Below are 24,048 nucleotides of genomic sequence, written 5' to 3'. Positions count from 1 at the left end.
TAACAAAGACGGCATGGTATTGGTACCAAAATAGACAGGTAGATCAATGGTACAGAATAGAGGACATGGACACAAACCCAAATAAATACAACTTTCTAATACTAGACAAAGGTGCCAAAAATATGCAATGGAGAAAAGATAGCCTCTTCAACAAATGGTGCTGGGAGAATTGGAAATCCATATGCAACAGAATGAAACTAAACCCATATCTCTCACCCTGCCCAAAACTCAACTCAAAATGGATTAAGGACCTTGGAATCAGACCAGAGACTCTGCAGATTATAGAAGAAAAAGCAGGTCCAGATCGTCAACATGTCGGCCTAGGACCAGACTTCCTCAACAGGACTCCCATAGCACAAGAAATAAAAGCAAGAATCAATAACTGGGATAGATTCAAACTAAAAAGCTTTCTCTCAGCAAAGGGAACTATCAGCAATGTGAAGAAAGAGCCTACAGAGTGGGAGAATATCTTTGCCAATCATACTTCAGATAGAGCACTAATCTCCAGAATCTATAAAGAACTCAAAAAACTCTACACCAAGAATACAAATAATCCAATCGACAAATGGGCTAAGGAAATGAACAGACACTTCACAGAAGATGTACAAGCAATCAACAAACATATGAAAAAATGTTCAACATCTCTAGTAATAAGAGAAATGCAAATCAAAACCACCCTAAGATTCCATCTCACCCCAATTAGAATGGCAATTATCAAGAATACAAGCAACAGGTGTTGGCGAGGATGTGGGGAGAAAGGTACACTCATACATTGCTGGTGGGGCTGCAAATTAGTGCAGCCACTCTGGAAAGCAGTGTGGAGATTCCTTAGAAAACTTGGAATGGAACCACCATTTGACCCAGCTATCCCACTCCTTGGTCTATACCCAAAGGACTTAAAATCAGCATACTACAGAGATACAGCCACATCAATGTTCATAGCTGCTCAATTCACAATAGCCAGATTGTGGAACCAACCTAGATGTCCTTCAATTGATGAATGGATAAAGAAACTGTGGTATATATATATATACAATGGAATATTACTCTGCCATAAAGAATGATAAAATTATGGCATTTGCAAGCAAATGGATGAAATTGGAGACCATCATGCTAAGTGAGATAAGCCAATCTCAAAAAACTAAAGGACGAATGATCTCGCTGATAAGTGGATGATGACACATAAGAGGGAGGGTGGGAGGAGTTAGTGTTAGGGTTAGGGTTAGGGTTAGGGTTAGGGAGGGGGGCAAGAATGGAGGAAGAAAGGACTGTTTAGAGGGAAAAGAAGGGTGGGAGGGGTGGGGGGAAGGGAAAAAATAATAGAATGAATCAAACAACATTACCATATGTAAATTTATGATTACACAAATGGTATGCCTTTAACCCATGTACAAACAGACAAACAACATGTACCCCATTTGTTTACAATAAAAATAAAAAAATAAAAAACAAAACAAAACTATATCTTCCTTTTATGAGAATGCCTTTCTTCCACATATTTATCAATAGTATTTAACTTTGTGTATACGATGTGATTTTATTTTACATTACCTAATTTCTAAAGATTTTTAGTTTTTTATGATGATGGAACACTTATATATGGTCTACTTAAAGTGAATATTCAAGTTTCTTGCCTGCTTTTCTTTTTGCAGTGTGTAGTTTTCTTCTTATAAGTGTTTGATATATATGAGGTAATTAGGTCATTTGTCCTTTCACCATTTCATGGAATCATTTGATGAAAATAATTTTTATTTTAATCCTATACAATCATAAACTTAAAAATATTATTTTGTGTAAGTTTGAAAAAAAAAGAATATTTTTATATTTTATTCATTTATGGTGAAGTTGAGAATTTTCTTCTTCCCCTTCCTTCCTTCCTTTATCTCCTCTCCTCTCCTTTCCTTTCTTTTTCTCCTTCCCCTTTCCCTTTCCCTTCCCTTCTGTTCCCTTTTCTTCCCTTCCTTTCCTTGAGCTCTAACTAGGTCTGCCCATATATTAGATAAGTGCTTTAGCCACACCCTCATCCCAAGAACAGTCTTTTCTTTCTCTCTTTGTGGAGTTTCTATTCATCTCATTCTTCTGGATTTCTAAATAGTCTTTTTATATTAAAGATCTTAGTCATTTGACATACATACTATAGACATTTTTTTTCTATTTCTTTTTCGGTTTTATTTATGGTGTTTTATGCTAGATAGAAGTTTACATTTTTGTGTAGTAAAAACTAGCAATTTTATCTTTTATATGTTTTAGTGTTGGTGCATTCTTTTTTTTAAAGATTTTTTTCTTTTTTAGTTATACATGGACACAATACCTTCATTTTATTTATTTATTTTATTATGTGGTCATGAGGATCTAACCCAGTGACTCACACATACTAGGCAAGCACTCTACCACTGAGTCACAACTCCAGCCCCTTGGTGCATTCTTAACAAGGCCATTTCCACACTTAAATTTAAATGTATTCTATTATATTTTCTACAAGTTATTTTGTGGCTTTCTTTTTAAAGAACAAATATTTGATCTACCTGTGATTTATTTCATTAAGAAGAGCAAACATTATTATTTTTTCCCAAATGAGAAGCCAATTGCATGATATAAATTATTTAACAAATTTTCTTTTTCTCATTGATTTGAAATGCTAGTTATGTTAGTATGTTTACTGTTACTATAATTTAATACCTGAGACTGAGTACTTTATAAAAACAAGAGGTTTCTGTAGCCTACAGTTCTGGAGGTTCAAGAGCATGATGCTGCCTCTGCTCAACTGTTAAAGGCCTAATGGTGGATGGCATCCCAATGTTGGGAACATGAGGGAGTGAAAGATTGAATGGTGAGGTAGGAAGTCAAAGAAAGACAGGGATGAGCAAGTAATGATCTCACTAGGCTCTGCCTCTTAAAGGTTTCACTACTTCTTAACATCACCACATTGGGGACCAGATCTCAGCACATGTCTTTGGGGAATATACTCAAACCATATCCAGACGATAGCACAGATTTTCATACCTTAAATTCCAATGTGTTTGTGAATCAATTTATGGACTTGTGCTCTATTTCACTGATTTGTTTATATAAAACTGACTAAATTTCTGATCCACCATTAACAAAGAAAATTCAAGAAACTGTTAACTGTGTTCCTAATGTTTTCATTGTAGATAATATACTCAACCCACAAAAAGTGAAACTACTTAGAATTTTTTGTTTTATCTATATATTCTTGTTAGCCCTTTCTTTCATTTTAATTTTTCTTAGCTCTGTCTCTTGTAAATTGCATCAATCTGAATGTTTATAAGCTAATCATAACACTTCCATTCCCCATCCCTACATTGTCTGCCATTTCTTAGCTGTTGGGCTAATTCTGACACCATCCCCACCACTTATGTGGCTTTGTTCAGTAAGTCTAGACAATGGCCTAAGGTATCATACCAGAGAGCACAGGATATAATAATCCCTGTTTGAGGTCTAGCTGGTGATATGTGACACACAAGTACATATATCAGATATAGCACATCTGCTACCCTAAACCACTCATGTTATAAACAAGGAGACAGAGACAAAGTCTTGCACCCGCAATTATGGTTGGTGGCAAAGTTAGAGACAGAATCAATAGTAAACTCATTTAAATTACTTTTTTATTTACTTTGAACAAACAGTGCCATTAGTATGCCTTGAGCATATTTTTAAAAATATGAATTGGAGTTTTAAAAAGCCATATCATGATTGTCTATCAATGTTTGATGTTATATTAGCACATTTTAAAAAATGGAAATACCCAAATAAGGAATAATTTGGAAATCGTTCTTTTCCTATAACTCCATTATGTAAAAGCTAAATTTTTTGAAAAGTAAAACAATGTCATTCCACCAGATGTCACTGTTTGCATGTAGCAATGAAGTTACAATGATTAAAAATACAATGCCCCCCAATCTTATTTTGTACAAAAAAATTCAATATAGTTATAGATGTACTCCTCTGTAGACTCATTATTTTATTAAGTCTATAATCTCTGATTTTTAAAAAGCATACTAAGTATTCACATGCCTCTTGTGAAGATTTTAAAGAAAAAACTATACAAGGCTACAGAAAATTATTTATAGGTTGGCATCTTCAAGAAGATGAACTCCTGAAGATTTTTCTGAACCTTTGAGTCTATGTTTTTAAACAGGATTTGCTATAAACTAATACTTTCCAGATTGTGGATTCAAACCCCATAAATAGATTGTAAAATCAGTTTAGTGGTTTGCCTTGGGTGCTTTAAAGAAATGGTGTCATGGCAGAATGGCATGGTGGAGGAAAGCAGCTCAGGACATGGCAAGCAGGAAGCACTCCCTGTGACCTACTTCCTCCAGTCACACCCTATCTGCCTACAGTTCCCACCCAGTTAATCCATATCAGTGGATCAAGCCATTGATTAAGTTAAAACTTTCATAATCTAATAATTTCACCTCTGAAAAATCCTTGACTTGCCCACATAGGAACTCTTGGGGACACTTCATATCTAGGCCCTAACTCCTGGGACCCATTCTTCCCACTGCTTCCTGGCCCCCAGCTCCACTGCCATGCCCTTCTGCCTTGGTGTTTTTGCCTCATCTTAGGCCCAGAGCAATGGAGTGGGCAGACCATGGACTAAATCTCAGAAACCATTAGCCAGAAAAACTTCCCTCTTCTAAGTTGTGCTTGCCAGGTATTTTGGTTATAGTGAGGAAAAGCTGACACCAAGCGAGAAAAGGGGGACAAATTCCCACCCACTGTAGTCAACCCAACTCTGCAAGAAAGGTATTGATCCCTTCATAAGGGCTCTAGACACATGACCCAAATACCTAGGCCCCAACTCCCAGCAGTGTTGAGAGTTGGGGCCTTTCCCCACAACCCTTTCCCCACAACCTAATATTAGAACTTCCTTATTGGTCTTGATGTATTTATACTCTGGGCTTCCTCATTTAGTCACTAGGTCTGTTCCTGTTCTTTTGTTTTTATAAATACATCAGTCAAGATTCAGTTGCAGAAAATAGAAGAGTCCTTAGAAAAGGGATTGAATAAGGACAAGTTGGTGCTTATAAAATCAATAGAAGGATTGGAAAAATCGCCATTTGTCAAGGAGGGCTTGCAGACATACACAGCAGGTTTAAGTGTCTGCTGCTGCCGTCTCACTCACGAAGGTGGGAAGCCACACTGTCGACATGCCACCTAAGCTGAGATTCGGGGATCAGGTGGCCTCTACTGTCACCACTTTTGACTCTGGAGCCACACTATGTCTGTTTGATGTGCTCACTGGCAAAATAAAATGACAACTTACTAAACAAGTAACTGAAACACTGCTACAGAACTGGACAACCTTGCCCCAACTGTGCTTGTCAAGAGAAAACCCCAGAACTTTCTGCCTTCTGAAGTGGTTAGTGGATCCTACATCACATATAGAACTATAGTCTGTAGAGGCCTGTTTTATATTCATTTTGTATTTTATATTTAATAGTATATTTCTCAATACAAAAATTAATGTATTTTCAAGCCATCCATAGGTCAGTCATTAATGGTACATTCTGCCTTCAAATTTTGATTTATCTCATCTCTGGCTAAATTAATGTTTTCATTGATGATTTTTAGAACCTCCTATATATATTCTTAGATATATGTAACTGGTAGCCTACCAAGGGAAGATCTGATGCCAAAACAGTTTTCTGTTCATCCCAGCCAGATATGGATCAAAAAGGGAAAACTGAAATGAGAAGGCAGTTCTGTTCAGGCTGTTCAGGAAGTTCAGTTCTGTCCTGTTCAGGCGTTTTGCCCCAAATCTTTTTGTGAGTGTGGAGTGGGGAGCAGGTTAGAAGTGAGATCACAGAGAACTTGGGATAGCTTCTGTAATTGGGCTTTTGTAGAGTGAACTTATTATTATTCCAATGTAATAAAAGAAAACCATCATAAGAGTCACTACTAAAATGTATTCAGAACGAAACAGTTTATTTTTGGGTTCTCCTTTTGGATTATTTGTCCTCTTCACAATTTTTATTAGTGCAGATGTCAAATGTCAATGTGTTTGCAGTTTTTGTTTTATCGATAACTTAAAAAAAACTAATTTTTATAAATTACATTGCAGAATACTGTATGGAATTCCTGTTAGGAGAGAAGATGAAGACTATGTCAGTGTCCCTCTGGTACCACCAGGGACACCCCGTGAATGGGCACAAGGAACTAGGCAATATGCTCACAAGCCATACCTGTCACTCTTGGGAGAGGAAGTAAGAACTTTCTTCAGTATTACTTTTCTCTACCTCATAGATTTTCAAAAATTTTGGCTTATTACCCTCTTGACACTCTTAAAAATTACTGAGGCTATCAATAATTGTTTATTTGAGCTATCTGTATTGACATTTACAATATTAGAAATTAAAACAAAATGCCAAAATATTTATTTTTAAAATAGTAGTAAAAAAGTCATTTATGTTAACATAAAAATGTATTTTTTATGAAAAATAATTATGTTTTTAAAAACAAAAACGGCAAAAAAACTAGGATTATTTATTTACTTACTTTGGAAATCTCTTTGCTATCTGGCTTAATAGAAGAGAGCTGGATTCTCAAGTTTACTTCTTTGTTCAATTCTGTGGTTCGTTTGATTGAAATATAAGAGAATAATTGTAGTTTTACAAAGATATGTAGTTGAAAAAGAAAAAAATACTTAAATAGCATTTTTTACATAATTGTAAGATGTTCTCTAATATATCCAAATTTAAGAAGCAGTAGTTTCTTGAGAGTTTGCTGTGAGACTTCCACTTTTGTGAAAGGTAGGGTAGAATCAGTTTTTCCTATTATTTCTGCCCATTACAGCTAAAAACCCTGTACCTGATAAACGTAAGACAATCACTAAGGTGGAAAGAAGGAGGGACAGTAGCTAGGAACTTCAGGACTCAAGGATGACGTGGTAGCGAACTTCCTGGGTTTTCTTTTTTTTTCTTTCTTTCTTTTTGCTTCGTATGACCTAGACTTGAGCTGAAAAAGCGGGCAATTTGGAAATGCTAACAGGTAAAGACAAAAAAGAAAAAAAAAAAAAAATCAGAACTGCTATCTCTAGCTGAAGAACCAGGAGAAGTGCAACCCAGCAGAACGAAAAATCTGAAAATTTTTAGAAAAATAACTGTTGTGTTCTTGCCAAACACTACAGAAAAAACTCCCCATCCCTACCTCTAAAGGGAGTGAAACACGCCAACACTTCTGCCAGCATGGTTCCAAGGAAGGCTGTGTGTGAAGCTGGTACTTTAATGCTAGTGGAGTGGTAATGAGACACCTCCCCCACCCCTAAACTGTCAGGTAAGACCACGTGGGATTCTATCTCCATCCTAATCACAAACCACACCCCCTTCCCAGTGTTGGAATCAGAGGAGGTCTAGTGGAGTGTTGGTTAAACAGGAGGTTTAAATAAGTTCCAGAGTCTTATGGCATAAGACCACAAATATCTAGATTTCAACCAAAATTCATTAATCTTATGCAGAACTAGAAAAATCTCAACTGAATGTCAGTAGATGCCATCACTGAGATAACAAAAATGTTAGAATTATCTGACAAAATGGGCTGAGGATATAGCTTAGTTGGTAGAGTGCTTGCCTCACAAGCACAAGGTCCTGGGTTCAGTCCTCAGCACTACAAAAAAAATTATCTGACAAAATTTAATTTAAATCTGCAACCATAAAAATGCTCCAATGAGCAATTATGAACAACCTTGCAACATAGGTAGAAAAATAGATTCAAAAAGGACATGGGTGTTGTATTTTGTCAAATGCTTTTTCTGCGTCAATTGAAATAACCATGTGATTCCTATCCTTAAGTCTATGACATGATGGATTACGTTTATTGATTTACGAATGTTGAACCATCCTTGCATTCCAGGAATGAACCCCACTTGATTGTGGTGCACAATTTTCTTAATGTTTTTGGATACGGTTTGCCAATATTTTGTTAAGGATCTTTGCATCTATATTCATCAAGGATATAGGTCTAAAATTTTCTTTCCTTGATGTGTCTTTGTCTGGTTTGGGTATGAGGGTGATATTAGCTTCATAGAATGAGTTCGGTAGGGTACCCTCCTTTTCTATTTCCTGGAATACTTTGAGAAGTATTGGAATGAGTTCTTCTGTCAAGGTCTTGTAGAACTTGGCTGAGAATCTGTCTGGTCCTGGGCTTTTCTTAGATGGTAGATTTTTAATGGCTTCTTCTATTTCATTGCTTGATATTGATCTGTTTTAATCGTGTATGTCCTCCTGGTTCAGTTTGGGAGGAGCATATATCTCTAGAAATTTGTCAATGTCTCTTCGGTACTTTCTATTTTGTTGGAATACAGATTTTCAAAGTAGCTTCTCATTATGTTCTGTATCTCAGTGGTGTCTGTCGTGATATTTCCTTTTGCATCATGTATTTTAGTACTTTGAGTCTTCTCTCTCCTTCTCTTTGTTAGTGTGGCTAAGGGTTTATCTATTTTGTTTACTTTCTCAAAGAACCAACTTTTTGTTTTGTCAATTTTTTGAATAGTTTCTTTTGTTTCAATTTCATTGATTTCAGCTCTGATTTTAATTACTTCCTGTCTTCTACTACTTCTGCTGTTATTCTGTTCTTCTTTTTCTAGGGCTTTGAGCTGTAATGTTAGGTCATTTAATTGTTGACTTTTCATTCTTTTCTGGAATGCGCTCCATGCAATGAATTTTCCTCTTAGTACTGCTTTCATAGTGTCCTAGAGATTTTGATATGTTGTATCATCGTTCTCATTGACCTCTAAGAATTTTTTAATCTCCTCCCTGATGTTTTTTGTTATCCATGTTTCATTCAATAGCATATTATTTAGTCTCCAAGTGTTGGAGTAATTTCCTTTTTTTATTCTGTCATTGATTTCTACTCTCAGTCCATTGTGATCTGACAGAACACAAGGCAGTATCTCTATTTTTTTGCATTTTCTAAGGGCTGCATTGTGGCATAACACATGGTCTATTTTCAAGAAGGTTCCATGTGCTGCTGAAACGCAGAAAAAGCGTTTGACAAAATACAACACCCCTACATGCTCAAAACACTAGAAAAAATAGGGATAGTAGGAACATACCTGAACATTGTAAAGGGTATTTATGCTAAGTCCATGGCCAACATCATTCTTAATGGAGAAAAACTGAAACCATTCCCTTTAAAAACGGGAACAAAACAGGGATGTCCTCCTTCACCACTTCTATTCAACATTGTCCTCAAAACTCTAGCCAGAGCAATTAGGCAGACTAAAGAAATTAAAGGGATAGGAATAGGAAAAGAGGAATTTAAGCTGTCACTATTTGCGGATGACATGATTCTATATTTAGAGGATCCAAAAACCTCCTCCAGAAAACTTCTAGACCTCATCAATGAATTCAGCAAAATAGCAGGCTATAAAATCAACATGCATAAATCTACAGCATTTTTATATGCAAGCGACGAAACAGCTGAAAGGGAAATGAGGAAAACAACTCCATTTGCAATAGCCTCAAAAAAAAAATAAAATACTTGGGCATCAATCTAACCAAAGAGGTAAAAGATCTCTACAATGAAAACTACAAAACATTGAAGAAAGAAATTAAGGAAGACCTTAGAAGATGGAAAGATCTCCCATGTTCTTGGATAGGCAGAATTCATATTGTCAAAATGGCCATACTACCAAAAGTGCTATACAGATTCAATGCAATTCCAATTAAAATCCCAATGACGTACCTCACAGAAATAGAGCAAGCAATCATGAAATTCATCTGGAAGAATAAGAAACCCAGAATAGCTAAAGCAAGCGTTAGCAGAAAGAGTGAAGCAGGGGGTATCGCAATACCAGATCTTCAACTCTACTACAAAGCAATAGTAACAAAAACAGCATGGTATTGGCACCCAAATAGACAGGTAGATCAATGGTACAGAATAGAGGACACGGACACAAACCCAAATAAATACAATTTTCTAATACTAGACAAAGGTGCCAAAAATATGCAATGGAGAAAAGATAGCCTCTTCAACAAATGGTGCTGGGAAAACTGGAAATCCATATGCAACAGAATGAAACTAAACCCCTATCTCTCACCCTGCACAAAAATCAACTCACAATGGATCAAGGACCTTGAAATCAGACCAGAGACCCTGCATCTTATAGAAGAAAAAGTAGGTCCAAATCTTCAATTTGTTGGCTTTGGATCAGACTTCCTTAATAGGACTCCCATAGCACAAGAAATAAAAGTTAGAATCAACTGGGATAGATTCAAACTAAAAAGTTTTCTCTCAGCAAAGGAAACTATCAGTAATGTGAAGAGAGAGCCTACAGAGTGGGAGAAAATCTTTGCCACTCATACTTCAGATACAGCACTAATTTCCAAAATATATAAAGAACTCAAAAAACTCTACACCAAGAATATAAATAACCCAATCAACAAATGGGCTAAGGAAATGAACAGATACTTCACAGAAGAAGATGTACAAGCAATCAACAGATATATGAAAAAATGCTCAACATCTCTAGTAATAAGAGAAATGCAAATCAAAACTACCCTACGATTCCATCTCACCCCAATTAGAATGACGATTATCAAGAATACAAGCAACAATAGGTGTTAGAGAGGATGTGGGAAAAAAGGTACACTCATACATTGCTGGTGGGACTGCAAATTAGTGCAGCCACTCTGGAAAGCAGTGTGGAGATTCCTTAGAAAACTTGGAATGGACCTACCATTTGACCCAGCTATCCCACTCCTTGGCCTATACCCAAAGGACTTAAAATCAGCACACTACAGAGATACAGCCACATCAATGTTCATAGCGGCTCAATTCACAATAGCCAGAGTATGGAACCAACCTAGATGCCCTTCAATTGATGAATGGATAAAGAAACGGTGGTATATATACAATGGAATATTACTCAGCTATAAAGAATAATAAAATTATGGCATTTGCAGGCAAATGGATAGAATTGGAGAATATCATGTTAAGTGAGATAAGCCAATCTCAAAAATCCAAAAGAGGAATGATCTCACTGATAAGCAGATGATGACACTTAATGGGGGGTGGGAGGGGGGCAAGAATGGAGGAAGGAGGGACTGTATAGAGGGAAAAGAGAGGTGGGAGGGGTTGGGGGGGGAAGGAATAAAATAACGGAATGAATCAAACATCATTACTCTATGTAAATATATGAATATGCAAATGGAAAAAAAAAAGGACATGGGAAGTTTTAGTAAAGAAGCTGGGCACGGTGACATATGACTCTAATACCAATAAATCTAGATTGAGACAGAAGAATTGCAGGTTAGAGGACAGTCTCAGCAACCTTAGTGGGGCCCTCAATAACTTAGTGATACCCAGTCTCAAAACTAAAAAGTAGGACAGGACATATAGCTCAGAAGCAAAGCACACTAGTGTTCAATCTCCAGTACAAAGAAAGAAAAAGAAAGAAAAAAAAATAAAGAAAGTAAGCCTTTGTAAAGAAATAGAAGATGCAGAGAAGAAACACACATTTTAGACTTGAAAAATACTATAACTGAAACATGAAACATTAGTTGGTGGGCCAAAAAGTAAAATAAGGAGAGAATCAATGAACTTGGAGACAGAAAGTTATAGAAGTTATCCAATCTAAACAACAAAGAGAAAACAGATTGAAAAAAAAAAAAAAAGAGGAATGAGCTTCAGGGACTGTAGGACTATAACAAAAGACCTAATATTTGTGTTACAATGATCCCAGAAAGGGAAGAAAGAGAGAGAGAGAGAGAGAGAGAGAGAGAGAGAGAGAGAGAGAGAGAGAGAGAGAGAGAGAGAGAGAGAGAGAGACACTGAAAAAGAACTGAAAGAAATATTGGCAATTCAAAACTTATAGATTCAGTAATCTATGAAAACCCCAAATAGAAAACACCCAGATATATGTTTATTAAGCTACAAAATAGTAAAAGTTCTAAAAACCAAAGAAGAAAACATCCTGAAAGCGACAAGAGAGAAGGACTATGTTATAAGGGAACAGCAACGTGAGTAAAGTGGATTTCTTCTCAGAGACTGTGGTGGCCAGAAGTAAGTGGCAGAATATTTTCTAAAATGTGAAAAGAAAGGAACTGTGAACCCAGGCCCCTGTAACCAGAGAAATATTCTACAGGACTGAAGAGTAATGAAGACATTCTCAGATAAAAGAAATTAAAAGAATGTTGCCAGCAGATTTACCTTAAAAGAACGGATAAAGAAAGTTCTCTAAACAAAAATGATAAAGAACAAGTATCAGAACAAGTGGGGGTTGGTTAGGGAAGAATAGAAGTGCTTTGGATTAGACAAAGGGTAATGAAGGAAGGGAGGGGAATGGGAATACAAAGACAGTGGAATGAATTGGACATTACTATCCTATGACCAGTGTAACTCCACATTATGTACAACCACAAGAAGGAGAAGTTATACTCCATATATGTATAATATGTCAAAATGCATTCTACCATGTGTAACTAATTAGAACAACAACAACAACAAAAAAAAGAGTATCTGGAAGGAACAAGAATATGCAAAGCAAAATTAGTTTTAACTACAATAGCATTTCCTTCTTCTTTTGAGTTTTCTTAAGTATGTGCATCAGTTATCAATGAAATTGAAGCAAAAGAAACAAAACAATTGACTAAATGAAAAGTTGGTTCTTTGGAAAAACAAATAAAATTGATAAACCCTTAGGCACGCTAACAAAGAGAAAAAGAAAACTCAAACTGCACAAATTTGTGATGAAGAGGAAAATATTGCGATGGATGCTAGTGAAATACAGAAGATAATTAGAAATTATTTTAAAAATTTATACGCCAATAAATGGAAAATCTCAAAAGACATCAACAAATTTCTACAGAAATATCTACCCAAACTGAATCAGGAGGACATAAACAATTTAAACAGATCAATTTCAAGCAATGAAATAGAAGATGCCTTCCAAAGCCTACCAACCAAGAAAGCCCAGGACAAGATGGATTCTCAGTTGAGTTCTACAAGACCTTAAAAGAAGTGACACCAATATTCCCCAGTATTCCATGAAATAGAAAACGAGGGAACCCTTCCAAACTTTCTATGATGCTAGTATCACCCTGATACCCAAACCAGACAAAGACACATCAAGGAAAGAAAACTTCAGACCAATATCTCTGATGAACATAGATGCAAAAATTCTCAATAAAATTCTGGCAAATCACATACAAAAACATATTAACGAGACAATGCACCATGATCAAATGGGATTCATCCCAGAGATGCAAGGTTGGTTCAACATACAGAAAACAATAAACATAATACACCACATCAATTGACTTACGGATAAGAATCATATGATCATCTCATAGATGCAGAAAAAATATTTGACAAAATATGGCATCCCTTCATGTTCCAAACACTAGAAATACTAGGGATGATAGGAACATACCTCAACATCGTAAAAGCTGTATGTGCTAAACCCAAGGCCAAGATCATTCTAAATGGAGAAAAATAGAAAGCATTCTTCTAAAAACTGGAAGAAGACAAGGATGACGTCTATCACTACTTCTATTCAACATAGTCCTAGAAACTCTAGCCAGAGCAGTTAGATGAAAGAAATTAAAGGGATACAAGTAGGAAAAGAAGAACTCAAACTATCACTATTTGCCCATGACATGATTTTATACTTAGAAGAGCCAAAAAAATTCCACCAGAAAAGTTCTAGAACTAATAAATGAATTCAGCAAAGTAGCAGGATATAAAATCAACACCCATAAATCAAATGCATTCCTACACATCAGTGATGAATCCACTGCAAGAGAAATTAGGAAAACTACCCCATTCATAATAACCTCAAAAAAAAAAAAAAAAAAAACCACACACACACTTGGAAATTGATCTAACAAAAGAGCTGAAACATCTCTACAATGAAAACTACAGAACATGAAAGAAAGAAATTGAAGAAGAGCTTAGAAGATGGAAAGATATCCTGTGCTCTTGGATAGGCAGGATTAACATTGTCAAAATGGCCATACTACCAAAAGCACTATACAGATTTAATGCAATTCCTATTAAAATCCCAATAGCATTCTTCATAGAATAGGAAAAGCAATCATGAAATTCATTTGGAAAAACAAGAGACCAAGAATAGCCAAAGCAATCCTTAGCAAGAAAAGTGAAGCAGGAGACATCGTAATACCAGACCTTGAACAGAGCAACAGTAACAAAAACAGCATGTTATTGGCATCAAAACAGACATGTAGACCAATGGAACAGAATAGAAGACACAGAGACAAACCCACATAAATGCAGTTATCTCATACCAGAAAAGGGGCCAAAAACATACATTGGAGAAAAGAAACCTTCTTCAACAAATTGTGCTGGGAAAACTGGAAATGCACATGTAGAAGAATGAGAATAAACCCCTATCTCTCACCCAGCACAGAACTCAACACAAAGTGGATCAAAGACTTGGGCACCAGCCTAGAGACCCTGTGCCTAATAGAAGAAAAAAATAGGCCCAAATCTTCACTATGTTGGCTTAGGACCTGACTTCCTTAACACAAGTCCTAAAGCACAAGAAATAAAAGCAAGAATCAATAAATGGGATGGGTTCAAATTAAAAAGTTTCTTCTCAGCAAAGGAAACAATCAACAATGTGAAGAGAGAGCCTACAGAGTGGGAGAAAATCTTTGCCACATACACCTCAGAGCATTAATGTCCAGAATACAGAAAGAACTCAAAAAATTTAACACCAAAGAAACAAATAACTCAATCAATAAATGGACTAAGGAACTGAACAGACACTTCACGGAAGAAGAAATTGCAATCGATCAACAAACATATGAAAAAATGTTTAACATCTCTAGCGATTACACAAACACAAATCAAAACTACTCTAAGATTTCATCTCAACTCCAGTCAGAATGGCAATTATCAAGAACACAAGCAACAATAAATGTTGGCAAGGATGTGGGGAAATGGGTACGCTCATACACTGCTGGTGGGCCTGCAAATTGGTGCGGCCATTTTGGAAGGCAGTACGGAGATTCCTCAGAAAACTGGGCATGGATCCACCATTTGACCCAGCTATCTCACTCCTCAGTTTATACACAAAGCACTTAAAATCAGCATACTACAGTGAAGCAGCCACATCAATGTTCATAGCAGCTCAATTTCACAATAGCCAAACTATGGAACCAACCAAATGGCCCTCAACAGACGAATGGTTAAAGAAACTGTGGTATATGTACACAATGGAATATTATTCAGTCTTAAAGAAAAATGAAATTATGGCATTTGCTGGATGGAGCTGGAGAATATCATGCTAAGCAAAGTAAGCCAATCCCAAAGAACCAAAAGCCAAATGTTTTCTCTGATTTGCAGATGCTAAATCACAATGGGGGTGGCTAGTGAAAAATAGAGGTACTTTGGATTAGGCAGAGGAGAGTGAAGGGAAGGGAGAGGGCATGTGGGTAGGAAGGATAGTAGAATGAATCAGATATTATTACCCTGTGTACATATATGATTACATCATGTACAACCAGAAGAATGAGAAGTTATACTCCATTTATGTATGATGTATCACAATGCATTCTACTGTCAGGTATAACTAATTAGAACAAACAAAAAAATTTAAAAAATTCTTAATTCAAATGGAATGGCCTCATTTTATAATGTGTAAAGGAAATTTTTTGAATTGTGCAAAACAACCCCACTATCAATAAAAGTGGAATTCTACAATATATTCAAGTAACCCACAGAAATGAACAGAAAGGAATAAAGAAAACAGATAATAAAGAATTCAGAAAAACAAAAAGAAACAAGAATAAAATGGCATTCTTCAACCTTCAATTAAATATAAAAGGTGTAAATATACAAATTGCATGACAGAGTGGTAGAAGAATTAAAACACATGACTCAGTTGTATGGTTTCTACCAGAAAGTCTTAAAATATAATAATATAGTCAAATTGAAGGCATGGTAAAAAAAATCATGCAAATATTACTCAAAGAATAGTGGGAGTGGCTATATTAGTATCAGATGGAAGTAGTTTTCCAAGTATAGAAAGTTGTCAGAGACAGAAAAGGATGTTTTATTATGATAAAAGTGTGCATTCACCAAGACCTTGATCAGAGAAAGTACACGCATCAAACAGCAGAAAGGCAAAACTTGAAGAAAAACCATGGAACTGACAAGAGAAACAGGCAATTCTATGTTTAAATTGTAGACTTCAGCCTCCCCTTTTCAACAACTGATAGTATACGTTTAGAAAATCAGTTAAGGATACAGAACTCACTAGACCCATTGGCCAATAGGATCTAGTTGAACCTTGAAGTACCCAGAAACCAAGAAAAGCAGAATACATATTCTTTTCATTTACCACAAAATTATATATAGAGAGTCCATTGTGGAATCAAACAAAAAAAAAAAATCAGTGATAAGAGAATAATAGAAGATACTTCTAGTTTAGGAATCTAAACTATACAGTTATAAATAATCTATGGGCTGCAGAGGGAGTTTCAAGGGATTTAAAAATACATTGAACTGAATGAAAATGAAAATATAGCACATCAAAAAACATGGGACACAGCTATAAGAAGGTTGAGAAGGAAATTTATGGCATTAAATGCTTACAATGGAAAAGAGAAAGTCTTATATCAATATTTTTAACTCTCATCTCAAGAACCAAGAAAAAGAAGAGCAAAATAAACCCAAAGCAAGAGGCAGGAATGAATAATGAAGAGCAGAAATCAATGAAATCGAGAGAAGAAAAGCAATAAAGAAAACTAGTGAAAAAGCCAGTTCTTGAAAAGATCAATAAAATTGATCTCTGGTAAAAGTGATGAAAAAAAATGTCCAGAGAAGACATGAATTAACAATATAGAAATGAAACAAGAGATATCACCATAGACTCCAGAAGGCATCAATGGAAAATTACAGGAATATTCTGAACAACTCTACACACACAAATTTGACAACTTAGTTGAAATGAAGAAATTCCTCAAAAAAACACAAACTGCCACAGCTCTTCCAATGAAAATAGATAATTGAATATACAACTGTTAAGAAAATTGAATTATTAATTTAAAAAACAGACTTTTCTCCCACATACCTCCAGGCCCACATGATTTTACTGGAGAGGAGTCTATCAGTTACTCAAGGAAGAATTAGCACCAATTTTATATAATCTCTGAAAGAAAAGGGAACACTTCTGAAGTTCTTTTTTTTTTTTGGTGATACTGGGGATTGAACCCAGGACTTTGCCATTGTACTTGGTAGGCAAGTGTTTTACCACTGGGCTACCTGCTCAGGCCTGCTCCCAGATTCATTTTATGGAGCTAGCAATACTGCTACCTAAGCTAAACAAAGACTGTTCCCCTTCAAATAAAAGAGTGTGTACAAATCAAGTATAGATCAATATTCTTGCTTTGTTTTGAATGTCCCTTTTTAAACTCATTCTGAAATTAAATTGTCATTGTAACAGTGTTAACAGGTGGGGCACTTAAGAAATGATTAGCACAGGAGGAATTTGCTCTCACAGGTAAGATAATTGCTGTTATAAAAGGGCAGATTCGGCCTCGTTTTCCCCTCTTAGCCCTTCTGCCTTCTGCGTGTGAGGACATAGTAAGAAGGCCCACAGAAGATGCCAGTTGATCTTGGGCCTCCTAGCCTCTAGAACTGTGAGAGAATAAATTTCTGTTTTTTATAAGGTGTTTTCTTACAGGAGCACAATATGAACTAAGACAATTCCTTATGAATATTAGGTATAAAAATCCTTAAAATATTAGAACATGTAGTTGAAAAATAACAGAAAAGAAGTTATGCACCATGGCCTAAGGGGGTTATTCCAGGGATTGTAAGACTGGCTTAGTATTTGGAAACCATTTCAATCCCTCATATTATGGAATAAAGGAGAAAAATTACATAATTATATAAAATCAATGCAGGAAAAGCATTTGACAAAATTTCACACCCATTTTCATGATAAAAATTCTCAGAAAAATAGGAATAATGGGAAACTTCTACAACTGGAAAAAGAACATTTTACTCAAACCTACAGCTACCGTTATATTTAATGGAGAAAGCCAGGATAGCTTCCCTCACCATCTTATTCAACACAGTGCTGGAAATTTTGGGCAGTGCCATAGGTGGGAAGAGGAACATAAAGCACTTGAAAGGACACAACACAACTTTGCAGATGATGTGGTTGTCTGAATAGAAAATTCCAAGGAATGCGTAAAAGATAAATCTCACAGAACTGATAATTAAGCTCAGTAAAGTCACAAGATACAATATAAACATAAACAATTCAGTCTATTTCTATTAATCCTTAATGGATAGATGAATTCTATAAAAAGTGGATATATGTAATTGCTCAAAATGTGAAATACTTAGGAGTAAATCTAACAAAACATATACAGGATCTGGATGCTGAAAACTACAAGATGCTAATGAAAGAAATGAAAGCAACAGAATTAAATGGAGAGAGTCCATGTTCATGGACTGGAGACTCCACATAGTAAACATATCATTGGTTTCCAAATTGATATACTGGTTAAATTAATTCCATCAAACTTCCAACAAGACTTTTTTTTTGTAGATATAAACAAGAGTGTTCTAAAATTTATAGGGGAAGGTAAAGGAACTATAATAGCTAAAACAATTTTAAGAAGGAGGCATAAAATGGGAGGAATCAACTTATGAATTTACAACTAATTATACTAGTGTAGTAATCAATGCTATGGTCTTGGTGAAGGGATAGACCCATATATCAGTGGAATGGAACAGAAAATCCACAGACAGACTGTCCCAGATATGCACAACTGATTTTTGGTAAAGGTACAAAAACAACTCAATGGATATAGGATAGCCTTTTCAATAATTGCTGTTGAAGCAATTGAACAACAATAGGAAAAACAACAACAACAACAACAAAAACAGAATGCCGACCTAAGTCTTGAGTTATAATAAATTTAACTTAAAATGATTCACAGTCTGAAATGTACAATGTAAAACTATAAAGCTTGTATAAAGAATGCAGAAGATTGTTGGGAGTAAAGCTAGGTAAAGTGATCCATAAAAGAAAAAAATTGATAAATTGGGCTTTATCAGAATTAAAAACTTTTGCTCTGCAAAAGGCTTTGTTCAGAAGATTAAGCACAAGCTATGGACTTGGAGAAAATATTTGCAAAACACATATCCAGCAAAGGCCTAGTGTTTAGAATACATAATGAATTTTCAAAACCCAACATTAAAAAACCAAATAATCTAATTGGAAAACAAGTAAAGGCATTTTAAAAGACATTTCACCAAATATGATATGTAGATGGAAAATATGCATATAAAAAGGTGTTCAACACCATTAAATGTTAGGAAAATGCAAGTTGAAAGCACAAGGAGATGTCTCTACAGAGTGGTTAAAATAAAATAATGGTGGCAACACCAAGTGCTAGTAAGGATGTAGAGAACTGGGTCACTCACATATCGTTGGTAGAAATGTAAAATGATGCAGTTCTGTGGGAAATAATTTGGCAGTTAAAAGGAAGAATAACAACTAAACAGACAACCCAACAATGGCATGCCTAGGCGTTTATCCTAGTGAAATAAAAATTTATGATTGTCTCACAACTTGTACACAAATGTTTATAGCAGCTTTATTTTATAAAACCAAATTGGAAGGACCCTGGATATTCTTCAGTTGGTTAGTCAAACTGTGGTATGTCCATTCCATGGAATACTACTCAGCTATAAAAACCAATGAACTATTAATACATGCAATGACAATGACGAATCTTTAGAGAATTATGCTAAAAAGTCACTTCTAGATTATAGGCTATGTAATTTCATTATATAATATTCTTGTAATGACAAAATTGTGTGGGTTCTAGGGTTTCAGGATGAGGGGGCCGGTATGGATTGAAAGAAAAGTCAAGAAGAGAGATCCTTGTGATGATGGAACTATTCTGTACCTTGAATGTATCAATGTCAGCATTTTTTCATTATATTGTATTATAGTTTTGCAAGATGGTATCTTGCTATCTTTTCTCCATTTTTGGTACCTTTTCTAGTATGAGATAACTGTATTTATGTGGGTTTGTCTCAGAGTCTTCTATTCTGTACCATTGGTCTACATGTCTGTTTTGGTGCCAATACCATGCTGTTTTTGTTACTATTGCTCTGTAGTATAGTTAAAGGTCTGGTAATTGTAATACCTCCAGCTTCACTTTTCCTGCTAAGGATTGATTTGGCCATTCTGGGTCTCTTATTTTTCCAAATGAATTTCATGATTGCTTTCTCTTTTTCATTGGGATTTTAATTAGAATTGCATCAAATCTGTACAATGCTTTTGGTAGCATGGCCATTTTGACAATATTAATTTTCTTCAACAAATGGTGCTTGGAAAACTGGATATTGATATGCAGCAAAATGATTAAACCCCTGTCTCTCACCCTGCACAAAACTCAACTCAAAATGTATCAAGGACCTAGGAATTAGACTAGAGATCCTGTGCCTAATATAAGAAAAAGTAGGCCCAAATCTTCACCATGTCAGCTTGGGAGCAGGCATCCTTAACAAGACTCCAAAAGCACCAGAAATAAAAGTAAGAATCAATAAATGGGATGGATTCAAATTAAAAAGCTTTATCTCAGCAAAGGAAATAATAATGTGAAGAGAGAGCCTACAGAGTGGGAGAAAATCTTTACCACACTTCAGATAGAGAACTAATCTCCAGAATTTATTAAGAACTCTTATGAGTTCATATATGGTGTAAAGTTTTATACTTTACACCATAAATACAAATAACCAAATCAATAAATGGGCTAAGGAATAGAACAGACACTTCACAGAAGATATGTAATCGATCAATAAATATATGAAAAAAAATATTTAACATCTCCAGTAATTAGAGAAATGTAAATCAAAACTACCCTAAGACTTCATCTCACTCTAATCAGAATGGCTATTATGAAGAATACAAGCAACAATAAATGTTGGCAAGGATGTGGGGGAAAAGGTATGCTCATACATTGCTGGTGGGATTGCAAATTGGTGCAGCCACTCTGGAAAGCAGTATGGAGATTCCTCAGAAAACTTTTGACCTGCCATTTGACCCAGCTATCTCACTCCTCTGTTTATACCCAAAGGACTTAAAATCAGCATAGTACAGTGACACAGACACATCAATGTTCATAGCAGCTCAATTCAAGTTAGCTAGATTGTGGAACCAACCTAGATGCCCGTCAATAGATGAATGGATAAAGAAAGTGTGGTATATGGAATATTATTCAGTTATAAAGAATAATAATATTATGGCATCTGCAGGTAAATGAATGGAGTTGGAGAATATTGTGCTAAGTGAAATAAGCCAATCCCCAAAAAAACCAAAGCCCAAATGTATTCTCTGATAAGTGGATGCTGATACATAATAGAGGGAGGGGATAAGGGAAGAATGGAAGAAAGTTGGATTGTGTAGAGGGAAATGAGGAGAGGGGAGGAGATTGGGGGAAGGAAAGATAGTGGAATGAGACAAACATCATCTCCCTATGTACCTGTATGATTACATGAATGGTGTGACTCTATATCATGTACAACCAGAGAAGTGAAAAGTTGTACTTAATTTGTGTACAATGAATCAAAATGCATTCTGCTGTCATATATAGCTGAATAGAACAAATGATAATAAATAAATAAATAAATAAATACATAAATAAACAAGATGGTACCTCAGGGTAAGTTGGGTAAAGGGTAGGTAGGATCTTTATTATTTTTATTTTTTAAAACTTCATGTGAATCTACAAAATAAAAAGCTTAATACAAAAATTGTGGTCAGTTCACCAACAAGGAAAAAAAAAGACAAATATTAAACTCAGCCTAAAATATAACTTATTGAATGATAATTTATAAATCTAAAAATGTTTGTTGCACTTGAAGTCTGAAACCATATCAATTACTTTTGAATATCTCATTGCATTAAAATCTATTGGCTTATCTTGTATGTTGAATGAATGTTGTACTCATGGATGATTTTGTAACAACATGTATTGGTTTATTAACTAGAAAATTTCAGAAAATTTGCTCATGAAGTTATTTAATTCTTCAAATGTTGATAAATTTGACTATGTATACAATATCTAAATAACTCATTTTTTAATATTGTCAGAAAAATCTTTAGTAATGGGGAATCTATCTGGCAAGTGTATAACAAGGGCCTTACATTTTCTGAAATTCTAATTTTGTTAAAAGTCCCAATTTTTATGGCACAAGTATCATGGAATGTTTGAAGTGACAGATTTGCATCACTTCTTTTCAGGAAAACGGTTGCCACATACCTAATTCTCAAGAACTATAGTTTGATGCTTTTCCTCTCCAATAAAACTAGTGTCTACTCCCGCTTACAGCTCCCACAAGAACACATGTGCTTTTCCTCAAAACTTATGGCCTGTTACAGTTTGGATGTGAGTTATCTCCCAAAAACTCACCGGGTGAGACAATGTGAGAAGATTCACAGGGGTAATGATTGGGTTTTGGAACCTTCACCCAACAGTGAATTAATGACCTGATGGGATGCATTGAGTGGTAACTGAGGGCAGGGGGGGTGGGGCTGGAGGAGGCGGGTCATTAGGGGCGTGGCTTTGGGGTATATATTTTGGTATCTGGCCACCGGAGTCTCTCTCTGCTTCCTGATCATCTTGAGCCTCTTCCGTCCACCACACTCTTCCCCCCCACACACTCTTCCCCATGATGTTCGGCCTCACCTGGAGCCCTGAGTAGTAGAGCCGGCTGCACACCCACTGAGACCTCTGAAACTGTGAGCCCTCAAATAAACTTTTCCTCCTCTACAGCGGTTTTGGCTGGGTCCTTTGGTCAGAGAGGCAAAAAAAGCTGACTTAAAACATGGCCACAGATGCATTTTGTGTGTACTTCTTATTTAATCACATTGATCATTAAAAATGTACACTTAAAGGTTGAGATTTAATAACAGTAATGATTTTTCCTGCTTCCTGGAGGGCATTTTTAAGGTGGTGTTGTCTTGATTCATGCTGAGGTACTGTCAATTTTATTATATATACATTTTTCACCATCAGTGCAAATGTCAAAACAGTGAAAAAGGCAGATAACCTTTTCCAGGGTCTCAGATTACATTTTGAAAACTGGTGTTCTGCCTTATGTTTCATTTATATGAATCTTAAGGTATCCCTGAAATTAATTTGCATGTCTCTCTGCTTCACTGAATAGAATATTCTGGCCTTAGGTCATCAGTATGAACATGAGGTATTGTATTGGGTCATAATATATGTATCATAACCTTAGGGGCAGTACAGGTGCTGTTAACACTAAATTAAACTAGGAAGTCTTAGCAGTTCAGTTTACTATGCATTCTCTACCTTCCTACCAAGTTCTAGCAGCTTCCAGCCCTACTGCTTCTAATAATTTTTCTGCAACTCACCTTAGAATGCTTTAAGTATTGCAGAGTAAACTAATTTACCATGATTAGTGTTTATTTACCAGTTTAATTTGATAAATTCTCTCCTGAAAAAACATTAGTACTTTTCCTTGAAAACAAAGTGCTGTTGTTCATTGATAACCTTTCCCTACCCGACTTGACCCTGAAGGCTTGTATCTCATAGTTTAGGAATTAACTTTATTCGGGATGCTAAAGTTGCTGGAAGTCTAAACTGCTGCACAGGGAGAATTATCATATTGTATGTGACATATCATTTGAATACTTGAAATTCTTCTAATTTCTATGTGCTCTCTGGAAGCTGCTTTTGGAAGAGTTTACTCATCCTAAAGCAAGAACTTCTTGGCTGTAAGTCTGCTGATCATTGGGTGATGCAACTGTGCCTAGCAGAACAGAGGACAAGTGAGATAGGACACTTAATTTTGAGTTTCTATGTTGGACAATTTACCTGGCAACTGCAAAATCTGCATTTCTCTAAATGTTCTGTTGTAGATAGGAACATATGACCTAGTATATAGGATAGTTGCAATGAGTGTATTTCTAATTAGAAATGAAAGTGCTCAAAATTCCTTGTCATAGTCTATTTGTGAATTTTCATTTACAGGGCTTGGGTCTTCATATTTTACTCCAGA

The 24,048-nt window shown here is 35.6% G+C and overlaps 1 protein-coding gene across 2 annotated transcripts in view; it reads left to right on the top strand.

The window, feature by feature from the left end:
• Positions 1-24,048, top strand: part of TTC6 (tetratricopeptide repeat domain 6) — a 204,643-nt gene that overhangs the window by 63,635 nt on the left and 116,960 nt on the right. For both annotated transcript variants that reach the window (XM_079119380.1, XM_079119381.1), the window contains one exon: positions 6,092-6,233. In XM_079119380.1, the coding sequence (XP_078975506.1) occupies positions 6,092-6,233 (142 nt within the window). The remainder of the gene's footprint in view (positions 1-6,091; positions 6,234-24,048) is intronic.

This window comes from Sciurus vulgaris, assembly GCF_902686455.1.
Source record: "Sciurus vulgaris genome assembly, chromosome: 2".
Classification (NCBI taxonomy): domain Eukaryota; kingdom Metazoa; phylum Chordata; class Mammalia; order Rodentia; family Sciuridae; genus Sciurus; species Sciurus vulgaris.
This window is presented reverse-complemented; position numbering and strand designations above follow the sequence as displayed.